The sequence below is a fragment of the Pangasianodon hypophthalmus genome, chromosome 26 (genome assembly GCF_027358585.1).
Source record: "Pangasianodon hypophthalmus isolate fPanHyp1 chromosome 26, fPanHyp1.pri, whole genome shotgun sequence".
Classification (NCBI taxonomy): Eukaryota; Metazoa; Chordata; class Actinopteri; order Siluriformes; family Pangasiidae; genus Pangasianodon; species Pangasianodon hypophthalmus.
The window spans coordinates 6,110,202-6,127,456 of NC_069735.1; the positions used below are offsets into that span (position 1 = coordinate 6,110,202).

A 17,255-nucleotide genomic window follows, 5' to 3' on the forward strand; every position below is an offset into this window, starting at 1 on the left:
CCATTAAAGCCCCGCTCAGAAGTTACCAAAAACAGCTGGAGCCATGAGCAGCTTTACCGTATGATGATGAAGAATGCACACAGCGTTAATACCATGAAGCTGGATTCATTAGTTAGAAAGCTTAACTTAGAGAACTAACCATAGGCTTTATAGTGCAGCTCAACTCTGTGCTACGTAACACACAGCTCAAACTTCATGTTCAAATCCATACTACACCAACTTAAAGGAAAACTCCACCATGAAGCACATTAAAACATATTTACAGCGAAATATTTGTGATGTGCTTAGAGATTCTGGTGCTAGTTTGTTGGCTGGTGCTGTATTTTTATTATTCCCATGAGAAGTTAGTGGTTGTCTGCTACTCTGGCGTTTAATAAGAGAACAATCTTAAACTTTGGTTTCCAAGTTCCAGAAAGCAATGCTGCTATTTGACGCAGTTGTGGTCAGTTGATTATAAACAGTCTTTCAGGTGGAGTTTTCCTTTGTACGTATGGAATACGACGCATTCCAGCGGTGATTTTTCTTTTTTAAAAAAGGTGTGCTATAGCAGTGCCATTTGTAGAAATTGTTAAATGTGACTCTGATAAAACAGCAAGAGAACCAGTGTGCCAGGCAAACTATGTAAGCATATGCATCCAAAAATAAATAAATTAAAAATACACATATTTTGCGCACACACACAACAAAACTTGTACTACTTTCACTCTTAAAAAGGCAAGGCATGGACTCCGTTATACAGTATAAAAGCCCAGTTCAATTTGCTCTTGATATAAGTGACTGAAAGCTGTATGCTTTCACGCCAAAAGCAACTGTAGACTTTATAAAAACATGCATACATTGTACATATACTGTAGATCAGGGAAAAGTATGTTTACATATATTTATATTGCCTTTATATAATTGTGTGCATTGTGACCCCGGTTTCTACGTTTAAACACAGTTCAGTCAGAAGAGGATGGCGTACTCTTACTCCCTCCTGCATTTACTGGGAAATTAAATAAATTGGCACTCCACATGATTTAAAAAAAAAAAAAAAAAAATCTACATGAGTAGATTTGGGACAATATATAACTCAAAAAATATCGACCAAGCAGCAACTCCTCCCTCTACAGGTACTGAAAGAAGATATGAAGAATGAAATAATGCATAACTCCTCTTCCACAAAATATACAATCATACATAACAGTAACGGAGAAACCTGTGACTGGAGGATTATGATACGGTAGTGAAATGCAGACCTTTATGTCCCATGTGAACCTGCAGTTCTGAGTGAAATTGAGTTTTTAAAAAAGGCTTAACGGGATCCTCGTTGGACCACGTCAAGAGTCTTTAAAATCTGGTACTGCATTTGCACAGGGAGATCCTGTGTTCTCTGCTTTAAAAAGGCGTGTAGTCTGAGGGATACATGACAGGAAGCCAGTTTTCGGTGTAGGTGGTGCAGTGCATCCAGCCCAGGGACCTCATCAGCTGCAGCACAGACAAGAGCGGTTACTCATTTATAGCTCAAGCTTTTGGTGCAACTTTCAATAATAGTACAAATGTATATTTAATTGTAGCTCAAGATAAAGGACACACACAGGTAATTACTTACCTGAATGCAGTTCTTCCAGTTTTCTTTGCTGGGTTTGTCTTCTACAATTTTAGAAGCGTATTTCAAGGCTCTTCCATACATTTTACTTGCTAAGGCATGTTTGTAGGAAAATGACAGAACCTGCAAAGGAAGCACAAAGCCGTTCAAAATAAAAGTGTAGGTATGCAGTGCCAACTACTGAAGAAACCCAGTACAGGATATCAGGTTCTTTCTAATTAGATTGTTCTAACAGCGGTCAGGTTAATGAAGTCGGTCAGTAATCCGGCCCTGAACCAGAATCCACATGAATAGAAAAAGAAATCACTTTTCCTTAGGTTTCTCCCACAAGAAAGTCTTCAGGCCACAGAATCTTGTGCTTTCCAGTTTCTCAGTAACACAAACTGTGTTTTTTTTTGTCTTATTGACTTCACGAATAATAATTAAGAGAGGCTGGTGAGAGAACGACAGTTTATAGCTGCCATAACACAAGTGAGGATGTTTCACAACATTAAATGTAACTATAAAGCATTAAAAGAATGATGTGTCATTTTTTAATGAATAAATTAAAGCCTGATGTGGTATAAGGGGTATAAACTTTGGGGAGCAGTAACCTGCAGCAGTAACACTGCTTCACATCAAGCCACATCACACCACCCCATCACTGATTATTTTCCTATAACTGCGTGCCTGGTCATGTGTTATTACTTCTGAATTACAATCAGAGCTGTACAGAGGTACTGTGGCATGGATGACATATTGCACCTATGAACTGGCAGCATGTCCTTGTATACTTTACTTTAAATAAATTCTTCCAAAATACTATTAGTGATGTCAGTGTGAACCTCCTCTGCAGGCAAAACTCTATGATATGCTCAAGACCAAAAGTAATATTTTTAATAATCCATTATTATAGATGCTTGTGGCTGTAACTTATTGATATGAACACATGTCCTAAACGGTACATAGGTTAAGCATGATGGCAGTACTGATATTTTGTGACTGAAATTTAAGGATGTTTTTTTCTTTGGTGTGGTTACCCCCCTTTTTTTTTTTTTTGAAAAACCTATTACCATGTTTCTATCACATTCATTATATATAGCCATTACTCACTATATCAATATACTATATACACTATAATTTACTACACTACACTCAATAAACTCAGCAGGATAAAATGACTGCTAAAAATTTCTCACACACACACACACACACACACACCTTAGAGTCAGTGAGCTCAGCCCACTTTTGGACCTCCCAGAAAGTGTCGGTCAGAGCTTTAGCCACTCCATGCGGGTCTTCTTCAGAGCTGCCCACCTCACTCGCGCTCGCCCCCTCCTGCTCTGGAGGCTGCATGAGCTGATCAGCCAGAGCACAGCCTTTCCTACAGAGAGCGTCCAGCAGTGACGACTTCTGTTTCTCCATATCACTGCAAAAGCACAGCATGTTCTGAGTCACGCAGGATATTTTAAACGGTCAACTGGACTTGACCTGAGGAGCTTCATCATGTCTTCAAGATTACAACACAGCCAGCTTCAGCTTAATACTGTTAGACTACAAGCTGGATTCTACACACACGGCTCACTAGTCAGCTATGGAGGACTGGAACTATGGTGTTTGTATTACAAGAAACCCATTTTTTTTTTACCTCTTTATGGAGGCTGCGTCTGGACGAGGGTCTGTCTTCATTGTGAGATACACTGCCAGTGCAGTCTGGTCAATATGAGAGATAACAATATCTGCTGCTGCCACGATGTCTTGCAATCGCTTCAGACGCTCCTGAAGGGGGACAATAACAAGGTGAGCTAACTGTGTGTGTGTGTGTGTGTGTGTGTGTGTGCGCGTGCGTGAGAGAGAGTGTGTGTGCAATTGTGCATTTCAGAAAGAAAGAAGTGAGATACCTTCTCTGAATCCAGCTGATGCAGCCGTTGGACATGGAGAGGGAGATAATTTGCAAAGTTCTCCTTCAGTTCATCATATAATGTATTATTGTCCAGCCTGAGGGTTAAAAAGAAAGGGAGATGACAAAATATGTGCAAAAAGCAAGACTGGTAAACAGAAAGTAGTGAAATCCCAGACTGACTTGGTCATCCACTGGATCTTCAAGTCTCGTAGGGCTTCAGAGAACTCTTCCTTCACATCCTTCTCTTTCTCCCCATCCTTGTCCTTCTCTTTTCCTCCATTCTTTGATTTGTTTGGGGCTGAGATCAAGTGGTAGAAAATTGGCACGATGTCCTAACCCGAGGGAAAGAGAGATGTGAGTTAAGAGGCCATCTCATCACTAAAACATATTACCCATGAGGTACAGCAGACTTAGATCCACCACAATCTCCTTCTTTTTACAAGAAATGCAAACATTCTAAACACTTGTTGATAAAAGAATTTCAGGTAACATTTTTAATCCAGTATAATAGACTAATGTAGTAATAATGTTTGAGACATTATGGAGAAGTCAACAACAAGATGGACAGCTGACATGACATATGGTCAAGATGTGATGTTTGGGGGTTATTTTTGAACTTCATAAATCACATACATTGTAGAAAGATCCTTACAGGTAGAGTGTAGAGATACAGACTCACCTGCCATTGTGAATAAATGATATTTATGCTCCTTTTAAACAGTTTTGTTATTCTGTACCTCTGAACTATTATAATAAAATCATTTTAATATTGCATTTGCAGATTCACAGAACTCTAGCCCATCCAGTACCTTTTTAAATTTTCCTTGTCGTTTGGCTGAGGCTTGGCCCTGGTGGTCAGAATAACACACAATGAAGGAGAGAAGAGAAAACAGACACACACTCGGATCTCTCTCTTTCCATTTATCTAGTCTGCATTCTGTGTTTAGCATTTGTGTAACCATTTAATCCTCCTTCTCGGCTTAAATTGCTATAGCTGATGTACCAGTGCAGTTAGTCAGGGTTACTTGCTAAAAGCCACCTAGTGGTGATTATAACAAAATGCCAAAGAAATCTATTTCATACTTCCAGCTACATCTCATTCAACTTTGCATAATATCTTGTGATACTGAAGTCTTTTCTCTTTTGGAAAGTCTTAAATATGTCCAGAGGCTCTTCTATCTGTCATCAGCGAAGTAACAGCAACAAGAGAAAAAGAATAGAAAAAAAAAAAAAAAAAAAAGACAAAAAGTGGGCAAAACCCCTCCAGAATACTTCATGGTGATGTGTCGGGTATGAAGCACACCAGCTAGATCCACAATTTGAAGATCAGACTCAGGCCAATTGTTCTGAAATTTCTATAAAGATCCCCATTTGTGTTGAACTAATTCATGGATTAATATCTGATTGTGAATGGCTTTGTCAGATCTGTAAATTGTTTATCTACACATTTCAGCAGAAATTTGCATTAAAAAAAAAAAAAAAAAACAGCAATTTCATGAGCAACAGGACAATAGGGGTGTAAAATTTGTTTCACTCTTAGAACATATGATGTTGAATCAAAAAAAAAAAAAAAAAAAGTATACTACACTTCCTTATATACACTTACACTTCCCTATCACTTCCCCAACACTCAACAGATCCACAAAGTATGTACATAGTTGATAAACACATACTTTTACAATATTTTAATTGTGTATGGACAAAAATGATCACCATACAGTGCATCATATGAATTAGGGAATTGATCCAATTCCAAATTGGATTTCACAAGACAAAAATTTCCAGATCTAATCCTAATCCATACTCTGAGATAACTGTGTCCTAGATTTACAGCATCTGTGATGTCCAAGTACTGTGAGGATTTTAGCTGAAAGAGAATAACAGCTAATGGGACTTACTCAGCAGCACCTTTTCAGCAGTATTAGGCTTCTGCTGATACGCCTAGAATCTAAAAAACGATGGGACTGATACACCCCTTATGTAAATTAGTCTTGTTTTACACCCCTACAAAAGCAGCATGCAATACAAAGACAGAGACAAAGCTCCTGATTGGGCCAGATATGTGATGGGTGGGACTCAAAGGCTGCACAAGCCACTAGCATAAAAGAAGACTGACGGCAAATAGGGCCACTCACTGCTTTTTTCCCGTACTCGCTCTTCGGTACAACCAGAGAGCCGGTCATGTAGCACCCCGGACCTGTACCTTTAGGTATCCTGAAAGATAAAAGAGAAGGTAATGCAAGATCATGGACAGAGTCCATTACCATGACAAAGGCAGTTCCTCCATGAGGGAAGAATTGCTATCTAGACCCTACTCAGATATATTATCAATAATATTTAAAATAAATAAATAAATAAATAAAAACACTCTTATGCAGCCCTTCACAAATGACCTCATTGCTCAAGCAGTCGATAGGAAAACTACAAAACAGCAAAACCACACACTTGTCATCTGATAGAGAGGTGATGTAGAATGGCTGAGAGGCTCCTGGTGCGAGAGTGAGCGAGTTTGCTTTCTTCTTAGCCAGCAGGGCCGCCCGGTGTGTCTCATACACGTCCAGGCTCAGCGTGTTGGAGAGGCGATGAGACACTACGAAAGGCAGATCTTTCAGCCGCTCCAACTCACTCTGCTGCTCATGGCGAACCTGCAGCCGGATGGTGTAGTCCCCTTTCTCCAGCTTCAGAGAGTACTGGTGGGTATCAGAGAAGATATTTATGTTATGAGCAGAAGTGTAATGGAAAACTCTTAATACATTAAACAAAAGAACATCAATAGCAGAAATAAATTACACTGCTGCTCCAAGGCAGATAATAAAAAATATTTCTGGGTGGGTGAAAATAAACAACACTAATCTTCCTAACATCCCAGAGTGTAACAGATAAGGAAGTGCTTATCTACCTGGTGAGGATAAGCATCTCCAGAGCCCATGAGTCTCTTGTTCTGGTCAAAGAGGAGCCAGAGCTGGCTGTCAAACTCAGACTCATATAGCAGCTCACACAGTAGTGGACAACTGGGGGTCACCTCTCCACTTTTAGGCTGTAAAACAAGAGGTGAATCAGCACTCCAGAAAAACCTGGAGTAGTACATATTGCTTCTTGAGAAACAATATGCTCAGATAGAAAGTTTTTTTTTCCAAGACATTTAAAGTATAACATTCATCCTACTTAGTCAAAATTCAAAAATGTTAACTTCTTGAAAAACATCCTGAAAACTGAAAATCCACTGGTTTCACCTCCCTTGAGAAGGATGGTTTGGATGGTTAGAAGTCAAACTATTGTATTATTCTTGCATAGTATGTGGTGCATGTATAAAAATATACATAAGTACACATACAAGTTAATAACACACTTTAGATGTGTACAAGGTGCCTAATGTGGATGTATGTGTAGCTGCACACCTGGTGAAAGTTGTATGTAAGGACGATTTCATAAAGCTGACGGTTGTTGGGCAAGACGTCTCTGGAGCCAAGCGCTTTTGTTTTTGAACTTATTGGCCTATGGGGGAAAAAAAAAAAAAAAAAAAAAAAAAAAACACAAAGAAAACCTGTTCACAAATGCTCACCAGACACATCCGCCAAGACACGTGTCCAAAGGAATCGATTTAAGGTTTAGTGTTACATGCAATATTCTTCCTACAGGGTTGCTAACCATACTGTAAGAAAAACACTCTAAATCAAGGCTTGTTTTTTTTTTTTTTGTTTTTGTTTTTTAATCGCAGCAGAATATAAAGCTTAGGTACCTAAGTGGCTGCACCCAGTTCTTCAGGGTGATGGCTGGTGAGACCTCCTCATATCTAATAGGAGATGACACCTCAAAACTGGTTATGCCCTCAGCAGCATGCTGCCAAAGAGAAGAAAAACACACATTAATGCGCTAAAAGGAAGCAAGCACAATACAGCCTCTGTAAGGATCACACAGTGCATGTCATAAACATACATGGATAAACTGGAAGCAGATATTCAAGGGGAATATTTAAAAAATAAATAAATAAATAAAATAACGTAGCTTGTGGAGGAAAGAGGTCAGTTTTGGTTAATTGAACAACTATAACAAATCAAATAAAATTCAACCACATCACCCCCTTGCTCATCATGAATTTATACCAATTTCTTTAGTTGGCCCTGTGCATATTGCTCTGAAACACCACCTGTCCCCACTCCCACCAGAAAATTTTTTTTCCACATATACAGAAATATCAAAAATGATCTTTATAAAATTAAAAAAAAACAGAATGTCCAGCTGTACTTTAGAGACTTTGATACTCACTATATGAAGAGGACAGGGAGACGTTTGCAGTCCATGGAAGGAAATGGTATAGTCTACGATGACATCACCAAGACTGGCCCACCAACGAGCGATGCACACCTCCACCGTTCGACCAGGCTAAGATAGATACAGATACAGTGATACACACCATTGTCTTAATGGATTAATTAATCAGGATTAATGAAGCACTATCTGTTAGAACACATGAGAAGTGCCTTGTACCAGCACAGGGAAAGCTTCTGTGAGCGAGCCCTTCTCCAGCAGTGAGGAGAACTTGTAGAACTCATTAGCTCGGTAAGCCCTCTGCTTCACCAGGTGCACAGCATGGAGGACAAACTTGGAGGAGACATCAGGGGAGTGAGACGTTAATGTGATCTCTGATGAAGAAGAAGAGATGAGAGAATGTAAAAATATGAAAAGAAAAAGCATAACAAAGAGGTGCCAACATTGCTAACAAAAACATCAACAACTAACTCTGTTGTCATGGGCGATCTTTCACAAGTGATTACTCAAGCATCGGATTCTACACTTACACACATCTGATACACACATACAGGTTACCCACCTGCCCATGAGGCCCCTTGAGGGACGGTGATAAAATGCCGCCGTATCTGGCCTGGTCTGAAGTGAATGTCTGTGAAGGAGACATCCTGATTCTGGCTCTCTGTTACCCTGTAAAAGAAAGCTACGCTAGTCACACAAGAAAAAAAAAGGTAAAACAAGACAAAACAGATGAATAAAAACAGAAGAACACCAACATTTTAATGAACCTACTTTGTGGGGATTATAACCGTTATGGGGACTCTGAAGAGGGGACCAGCACTGGGTGCAGAGGTATCATAAGCACACAGCTGGTGAGACAAACACAAGCCAAAGACACAACCAATTAACGCTGAAATAATTTTAATAAATAAACATCTTACACACAAGCTCATCTGAGCAAACTCTTAATGTAAGTTCTAACGTTAAATGCCCAGATATTTTTGCTGTAGTGTTGTAAGCAGACAGAGATTTATGTGCAGAAGATCAGTACCTCAGTATAATGCAGGCCCTCTCGAAGGCCCTGTGGGTCGACACGGACGTTAACATGACGGCACTGGTTCATGAGCTCCAGGTGAGAGGGGCACTGCACCCACGGCGCGCTGCATGTGAGCGCCAGGTGCAACTGCAGCGAGATTCGTACAGAGTTTTCTGGGAGAAAAACACAAGCAATCGGTCACATACACAAGGACTAGAGGCCGCCATCACACCTGGAATTAACGTGCGTCCTGGGTGATCGGATCACAAGTGGACAGCCGAGAGTATAGCCTTTCACACCTGGCATTACGAATGCATCTCCAGTGACCACTTGTGATCGGATTTCATACATCATTTCTGCTGAAGCAAGGCGGTCACTCATACTGGTTCAATAGATCAAGGACTAAAAGTACTATCAGTATAAGAACCCTGCTAGGGAGGTAGCATAGTATGAAAAACACACAAGACAAAACAAGAATGTGTTTCTTTTTAAATAAAGTGCTAATTTAAGTACTACATGAAGAGGTAAGTCTGTAGTCGGCGTTTGAAAACAGCCAGGGACGCAGCTGTTCGGACATCTACAGGAAGTTCGTTTCACCACCTAGATGTCAGACCAGGGAAGGCTGCGTGCAGTGATGGATGGTTAGATCTGAAAGTTATCCAGGGGGATAACAAGATCCTGACTTGGGGATGCATCTCCTGGGATGAACAACAATTCAGTTTTGCTGGGATTAAGTTTCAGCTGATGAGATGTCTGCCAGACAAGCTGATATCTGAACAGAAACATGAGTGTCTGAAGGAGGAAAGGTGAGGATAAGTTAAGAGTCTTCCAAATAGCAGTGGTATTAAAACCCATGTGAGGATATGACCTCACCAAGAGAGTGGGTACAGAGGCAGAGCAGAAAAGGACCACGCACCGAGCACTCTGGGACACCAGTGGAGAGTCTGCATGAAGCAGTTGTGGATCCCCTCCATGTCACCCGATATGACCGACCCTGCAGGTAGGAAGCAAAGCAGTGCCATGCTGTGCCACGCATTACAAGACACATGAGGATGGACAAGAGAGTCTTGTGGTTGCCTGTGTCATATGCTGCTGAAAAGTCCAGGATGATGAGGATTGATGACAGTTTGGTTGATCCGATCACCCAGGACGCATGTTAATGCCAGGAGTGAATGGGGCCACAAAAAATTGCGTGTAAACAAAGCATAGGATCTCGACTGCAACTGAAGTAAAGTTAGAGACACACTGTTGAGACAACATGCCAAATGGGGAAATCAGAAAATAAAGAAACAGGACTAGGCTATGGAAATCTGCATCTGTTACATCCTGAAAGACAAAGAAACAGAATGGCAGGATGCAGATTGTTCTCACCAGAACATGTAAGAGCCCTGACACACCAAGCTGACACTGAAGAACTGATGATCACTTCCTGCTGCCTGAATTCTTAACAAAAGTTTACCTGCAAACACTCTGCAAAATCTATGGCTGATGGCTGACAAGCATTTTTTGGAGCTGTATGAAATATATTATATCCATATTCAAAAAAAGAAGAAAACTAGAAGACTCGGTATTGTAATTATTTTGCTCAGTGATTATGGCAAAATGTGTTCCACCTACTAGTATCAGTTTTAGTCTCTAAATGTGTTATTTAGATATACAATTTAGCTTAGTATGCCACATGCATGCCACTGTGAAACAATCTGTTTGTCCTTCTATTGCAAAAACTTCAGCAGATGAGCAAATGCTGCTGCTTGCTCTACCTACTTGCTTTGCTCACTTTGCTTTCTCTTCTCCTGCACTGATGCTCAAGGATTATCTCATTATCTCGTGCCAACGGTGCTGGCTACAGCGCAAAAAACATAGGTGGCTGACATCAGCTAGGTCTGTTAAGGACCTTAATGCTTTAAGACTGATCACTGAAGATTATTATGCATCTTTTGAAAACTTTCTGTTAGGGTGGCATTAAATATAACATGCAATTGTAGTGACTCTTACCAGTGTTTTCAGGAAAGACTGGCTCAATGCCAACTCCGTGATCAGAGGGAGTGGAGACGTGGACGGCGTCCCTGAGGTAGATGCCCCGCTGATTCCCTACAGTGACTGTGAAGCCCAAGTTACTGGTGGGAGTGGAAGCATGTTGCATGAGGTAGTCAAACGCCCTTTCCACCTACAGCAGAAACAAACGCATTAACCCCAGTCCAAGACGCGCACACACACACAGACACAAGTTATGTACCTGAATAATGCCATGACCCTGCGCAAACACTTCAATGTCATCCACTTTCTGGGCTGTGTTTTCCAAAGCACGTCTCACAGCTGCAACTGTGGGTCGTATCCCGTTCTGCTTCAGACCTTCACACAAAGACAATTTATTTCTAACCAACAATGCAAACCCATCAAGAAAATGTAAAAACACAACAAACTGCTCTGATTATCACTTATCTCCTACACAGTCTTGTTTTTTGTTTTTTTTTTCTATTACTGACTTCGGTGTCCTCAATATACATTTAATTTAGAGTCTCAAACCCAATAATGATGCGCAGAAACATGAAAATAGTTCAATAAGACAATACTAGTTGTCAATACAAGCATCAGTCTGATCTTTGTACCTGAGAGTATGAGTGCGATGCCTCCACAGGCGTTGGGAGAGGACATGGAGGTGCCGTTCATTAACTGCGTGCCACGCAAAGTCCAGTTGGGCACAGAGGCGATGGCTCCCCCCGGCGCACTGATGCTAACACCCAGAGCTCCATCAGTACTGGGACCCCTTGAGGACCACGTGTACTGGTTAGGAGGCAGCTTCTCCCTCAGGGAATATTCTGCCACCATCATGTCAGGCGTGACATAAGCACCAACGCCTAGAAAGAAGGAGTGTATGATGAACATAAAAGTTGGTTAATAAATGTTTTTGTTTGTTTGTTCTGTTTATTAAACACTCAGCCTGGAGCTCTGTTAATTCTGCTGATAGCCTCCACTTCAACGAATCTCAGTCGTGCTGTTGTGAAGTGGCAAATATTTCTTTAACTGATTCAGAAAGTGAAAAGTGAACTGACCTATGACACTACTTGTGGTTCCTCCCGGACATCCCACAGTGGACAGACATGGCCCGTTGTTCCCAGCGCTCGACACATACATGACATTATGTTTCTGCACCGCCTCACTGATTACTTCACAGATTCTCCTAAAAAAAAAAAAAAAAAAAAGCAACAATCAATAAACAAGACAATAAAAGCATTACGAAACAAACATGACGTCAACTCAGACACTTTTCAGTGATACTGATGAATTCTGCACCATGTGAACTGACAACGAACACAAGGTTTCAGGTCGTCTTTAAAAACCGGGTTACTAGATTAAAATTAAGAGACACTGAGGTCGACTCACTGGTCTCTATTGCTATTCTGTAATTTAACAAGTATGACTGCAGTGAATAAATTGAGGTATTCACGATTTCTGCTCATACAATTCATTCACGTTCAAACATAATCAATCCTAACACTTATTAGATCCCGTCTACAGTCAGTTAATGAATGTTCAGTGAAAGACACTGCTAAATGTGAGTTCTCAGTAAGCTGTACTCATTGGCTCACCCTGAGTTTGGCCAGTGTGTGGCCTCCCCATAGCTGTAGTTCACAAGGTCACACTTGTAGTTAATCACCTCGATCATCTGTATAGCAACATAAAGATGAGGCAAAAATCTGAATTTTATATGGAATTCACTTTACTATGACATCAAACTGACTTAAAAAGAAAATATGTAAATAAATATAAATCTGATTTCATCCATGAAAACAAAACAGGAAATTTTTTGTTTTCGCTAAAAACATTGGGGAGAGGAAAACAGGTTTATCAATAATTCTACCAATGTCCTCCAGCTTATAACATGTTCAGATGGCTGGACTTTCTACTAATTCAAATCTTTTTTTAAACTTCTAAAGCCACACAGTTTACAAAAATGCTGTAAGACGTGGCATCAGTTAAGCTATCAGCTGTACAAACTAAACCGAACATGTGAGCTCCTACCGCTCGGATGAGGCCTGTTCCTGTCTCCATTGTGCTCAGGCGAGTATCCCCTATTTTCAGCGCCAAGACTTGGGCACCGGGGGCCACGCCGTTTCTCTCTGGCTCCTCGGGGAAGTAACCTGCCGCTATGCTGGCGACGTGAGTCCCATGAGCACCTGCAAAGCCAAAAACTCACTGATGAAAAGTTGTAGAGAGGAATCTAATTAAAACTGCATTGCTTTTTCATGCACTAATTATGATGCAGGAGAGCATGAAAATAAAAGCTTTCTACACAATAAGACTAATCAAAAACCAAAACACACCGGGCTGTAAGACAGTCATGAAGCTCTTTACAGCCTTCATTAATAACGGGGTGGACAAATTGTTAGCCCAGGTGCCTGGGACAATATCTATATGCATATCTTGGTTCTCAGTGTTTCATTCACAGCTTACTTCACTAGTCCAACAATGGGGGGGCGGGGGAACGACTCTACTCCCTACTGACAATATTCTAACCTCCACTAGTGACAATGCAGAGAGTATTCCCCTCATCATAGATGTTGATGGAGTAATTGAGCATCTCAGCATCTCCTAGCGTGGCGTACTCCTGTCTTTCTCTGTAGGAGCTGAGCACGGTACAGGACGCCAGGTCTCCACTCTCTGAAGTATCCACCACTGCCCTGCACAAGATGATCAACACGCATACAGTAAGGTACAAACAACTTTGCAGCCTACGAAAAATGAATCGAATCACATAATCCTCAAAAAGATTTGATCATTATTATTTACTAATAAAAGTCCAAGATGCCTGTAAATATTGACTGAAGTCAGTAGAGATATACCATACCCATGTTAGTATCATGTTTCAGTCATTAAGAGCCAACAACTTGCATGGAGACACACTACAGCTTTACATACAAACTATTTTAATAGAGTCAATATTGGTCTCCATTTTTAATGTAATGTATTAAATATATTAAATGTATAATTGAACAATAAATATAAACTGAGCAAAAAATAACATTTCACTCAAAATTTTCTCTCTTGCTTCTAAATCGCAGTTGCTGTGTTTAATATGTACCTCCAGGTGATGCCATCGTGCCAAGCCACGCAGTCGTACACTGGCCCAGGGTCGCTGTACTTCTTCTCCATGGTGCTCAACAGCTCACTGTGGCTCTGCAACTCCTCCTTCTGCAGCTTCTCCATCTGACATCCAAAACACACTCCAGGTTAACTAAAGCACTGTTAAAGCAATGACTGATGGCAGAAGAACAAACGACAGCATTTTTCCAGTTAAAGCTGAATAATAAATATTAAATTAGTTCCTGGTTGGATCACATTTTACTATTGATCAGGAAAAGTATGAGTAATGTAACAATCAGAAACAACCGATTTGGTCATATCCAATTCAATTCTCATTTCTCCCTTTGCAGTGACGTCAGTAACAATGTTAGCAATGCGTTATCTGTGACAGGGTAGACAGGCTAACCTGTGAGGGGCTGGGGTGAGCCAGGTCAAACTCCTCCGTCTTGCGACTGGCCTCGGCTAGAGCTGCTCTGTGTGCCGGGTCCCACATCTTCTCCTTGCGCTCTTTCTGGTTTACACACAGACACACAATATAAACATCACATACACACAATTTCAAATAAAATATTATTCTGTTCCTTTAAAATTCTAATGTTTTAGATGAGCTTATAGTTTTGTCCTGCCACAGACAGAAACACTACACTATATGTACGTGTCATCTAAACCACGGAATGTGAAAACTGTCACTTTTTGGAGCAAAGAAAAATCCTCAAACTTTAGCGGAACACAAGCGTAATTTAGACAGAAGGTTTGGGAAACATACTTCCTGACATCAGAGGTCTCAAAGCTGTTGCTTTGGAATGTCTAAATATAATGAAGCACCTAAAGAGTGAAATTCATCCTGACGACTCTACTGTTCTGCTCCTATTTCAGTTGGGCATAAAGATTAACAGACACCGTCTCGGCTTACCTAATTATATGCCAACTTCTATTTATAAGTAACATTAAGCAGTAATAAGTAACATTTTTAAAATAGACACACAGACTACTATTAGGAGAAATGCTGATGTTTACCCACCGAGTATATGATTAACTGACCTGTATCCTCTCTTTGAGAGGTTTGGGAAAAAACTCATAACCATTTTTAACACCGATGTGATATTTTCCTGATGGGTTCACCCAGGCAGGAGGGATCTGCAAAAAGAAAAAAAGGACCAAAATGAAAGTGAAGCCAACATATTACCCCTTGTGTGTGCAGAGAGATACTACAGTGATCGAGTTACAGCGTGACTAGTGCAAGGTGAGAAGCTTAGTGTCGAAGGAATTTGAGGAACGGATATGATATTGAGTGTATATTAACACCAACACGGACAGACCTTGAGTGTGCGTCCAGAAAGTCCAAGCACTTCTCCATCTTTCGGCTCCACCACTGTGGACATGTTGACATCGCCACTGCCTGTCGTATCGATGATGTCCACAATCTTAGGCTTGCCCTCTGTCGTGGTCTACACAAGAGGGATTACAGGGAAAATAATTAACTGTTACAGAAAAATTATCAATGATGCAGTCACGTGATAAACTTGTTTATTTTCCAAGAGTTCATCCATTATAGTTGCTATAAACAGTTGTTTCCATCACAAGCCTCCCTTTTTTCTCCTCCATGAGTAAAAACTTACTGACCCTTACAAAGCTCTGACACTGGAGACTCCTTCCATTCTCTCAGAATGCTTAAGCTGGATTATGATGGTGCCATAGACAAATATTTACAAATTAAGATCAAATCTGAGTCCATGTTTCAATGAAAGACTCCCTGTGAATAGTCACTGTGAGACAGCTATGGACAAAATAATCATATTCCTTGGAAGTTTATAAAGAAAGAATAACTTGAGCTGGATTGTAAGTAGCTGGATGGACGTTGGGCATTTATCAGTTTATCTATTTATATCAGTTGTTGTGATTAGTATCGGTACAGTGTGATGAGAGTTGTCTTGTTTTTAAGGTAAATGGGCTCAGTGTGGGACTTTACTATATATAGGAACAATGTAAACGCTGTGAGATCAAGCTATTCTTTGTTTAAAAACTTCTAAGGAATATGCTTATTTTGTCCATAGCCGTCACAGTGACTAGTCACAGGGAGTCTTTCACTGAAAAATGGTTTCAAATTTGATCTTAATTTCTAATATTTGTTTATGGCACTATCATAAACCAGCTTAAGCATTCTGAGAGAATAAGAAAGGCCTTGGAAAAAAAAAGTCCTGACAGTTGGGTGAAATCTGGCAACAGCTGGAGCTCCTCTTTCAGCTGTGTGAACCAAGTTGTGAGTGTAACTTTAAAATTTCTTCACCCACTTTCTGCTGATTTGGAGTGTTTATTCTGTACTCATGTCTAACTGCTCTGTTTATTCATCTTGTTTCAAAAACACAACCAGCAAGCTCCAATGGTTTTGTGTGTCTTGTGTATCACTACTCAGTTACACAAACTGTCTATACATGTTGTGACAAATGCAGGGAAACTTTTTCAGGCTACTTGTTTACATGACTCTAAAGCTATCATTAATTTCTAAAAGAGGCTGGAGAGAGAGAGACTCACTCTGGCTACTGAAGTTGAAGTGATTAGCTAGTTAGCAAGCCGGTTCACATCACTAACAGAGGATGACACAGCTTCTTGTTTTCGCCTATTATTCAAGCGTTTACATAAGCATGATATTATTGAACCAAAGTCTTCCCAGAGCAACACAGAGCTGTTCTGTGATTAAAAATGACAGCGCTACACCGCGGTAGCTTTCTCCCAGGTTAGCAAGTTACACAAAGCCAATGAATCGAGCTCTCCAACTTAGCAGCTAGCCGCGGCCTGCTCATCCGCTGAAGCCGCGCTCTCGCGTTACCTGCATGCCCGGCGCCCCCGGGTCCACCCCGGTATCCAGAATGGCGATAAGGACCCCCCGTCCATCGTACTCGGGAAACCTGGTCAGGAATGAAGCAGCGCCGGTCTCCTTTTTCGGCAGCAGCCCGTGTAAAGGAAAGGAGTCTTCAACAGAGCGAGTAGCCATGACCCGACCAGAGAGGATGAAATAAAAACAATACTACAGCAGCCTGCGCGAACAACCGGTGAGTCGGGATGGGTGGATTTTTAAAGCAACAGCAGCCTGACAAGTGCTCAATGCAAAATGGCTGCCTGCTCCCTACACAAGCGCCCTATTTCAAGCATGAAGTACGCCCTACTTAGTGCACTATACATCCACATAGGAGTCGATCGACACTCAGCCTTAGTTTTATAACAAAACACAGCGGATGGCAGTCTTCTTCTTAAAGTATTAGTGGACATCTAATTTTTTTTATCTAGAATAATGAGTGGTTTAATATATTTTATATTTTCCTTTTTTATCCGAAGAAGCTGCTAAAAGTTATCTATGAATATCTCTACACCTTTACCCTTATTACATATTCAAAGAGCTATAAATATGCATGATATGT

At 40.7% G+C, this 17,255-nt stretch overlaps 1 protein-coding gene across 2 annotated transcripts; it reads right to left on the reverse strand.

Annotated features, from left to right (window-relative positions):
• Positions 1-531: 531 nt before the first annotated feature.
• On the reverse strand, positions 532-16,953 carry tpp2 (tripeptidyl peptidase 2). Of its 2 annotated transcripts, XM_026932021.3 has the most exons (29): positions 16,667-16,953; positions 15,159-15,287; positions 14,881-14,976; positions 14,246-14,350; positions 13,838-13,962; positions 13,273-13,436; positions 12,778-12,932; positions 12,345-12,421; positions 11,808-11,935; positions 11,364-11,612; positions 10,991-11,106; positions 10,750-10,921; positions 8,770-8,927; positions 8,511-8,587; positions 8,302-8,408; positions 7,959-8,113; positions 7,737-7,853; positions 7,210-7,310; positions 6,869-6,965; positions 6,370-6,507; positions 5,916-6,160; positions 5,606-5,684; positions 4,280-4,318; positions 3,651-3,802; positions 3,469-3,565; positions 3,216-3,346; positions 2,789-2,996; positions 1,592-1,711; positions 532-1,467 (listed from the first exon to the last, which is right to left on the reverse strand). In XM_026932021.3, exons 1-29 carry the CDS (start codon positions 16,829-16,831, stop codon positions 1,378-1,380), a joined length of 3,792 nt encoding a protein of 1,263 aa, XP_026787822.2. In that variant the 5' UTR covers positions 16,832-16,953; the 3' UTR covers positions 532-1,377. The 2 variants fall into 2 exon arrangements, with proteins under 2 accessions (XP_026787822.2, XP_026787823.2); XM_026932022.3 differs by lacking the exon at positions 4,280-4,318.
• Between the last annotated feature and the right edge of the window lie 302 nt (positions 16,954-17,255).

What these genes read in the sequence shown, in the direction of transcription:
- tpp2 (XM_026932021.3), bottom strand. Translation starts at nt 16,831, where the DNA reads ATGGCTACTCGCTCTGTTGAAGACTCCTTTCCTTTACACGGGCTGCTG. An exon ending in CACGATGGCATCACCTGGAG is followed by an intron (nt 13,437 to 13,837) that starts GTACATATTAAA and finishes CATCTTGTGCAG; the next exon opens with GGCAGTGGTGGATACTTCAG. An exon ending in CTCCCTGTCCTCTTCATATA is followed by an intron (nt 7,311 to 7,736) that starts GTGAGTATCAAA and finishes TCTCTTTGGCAG; the next exon opens with CATGCTGCTGAGGGCATAAC.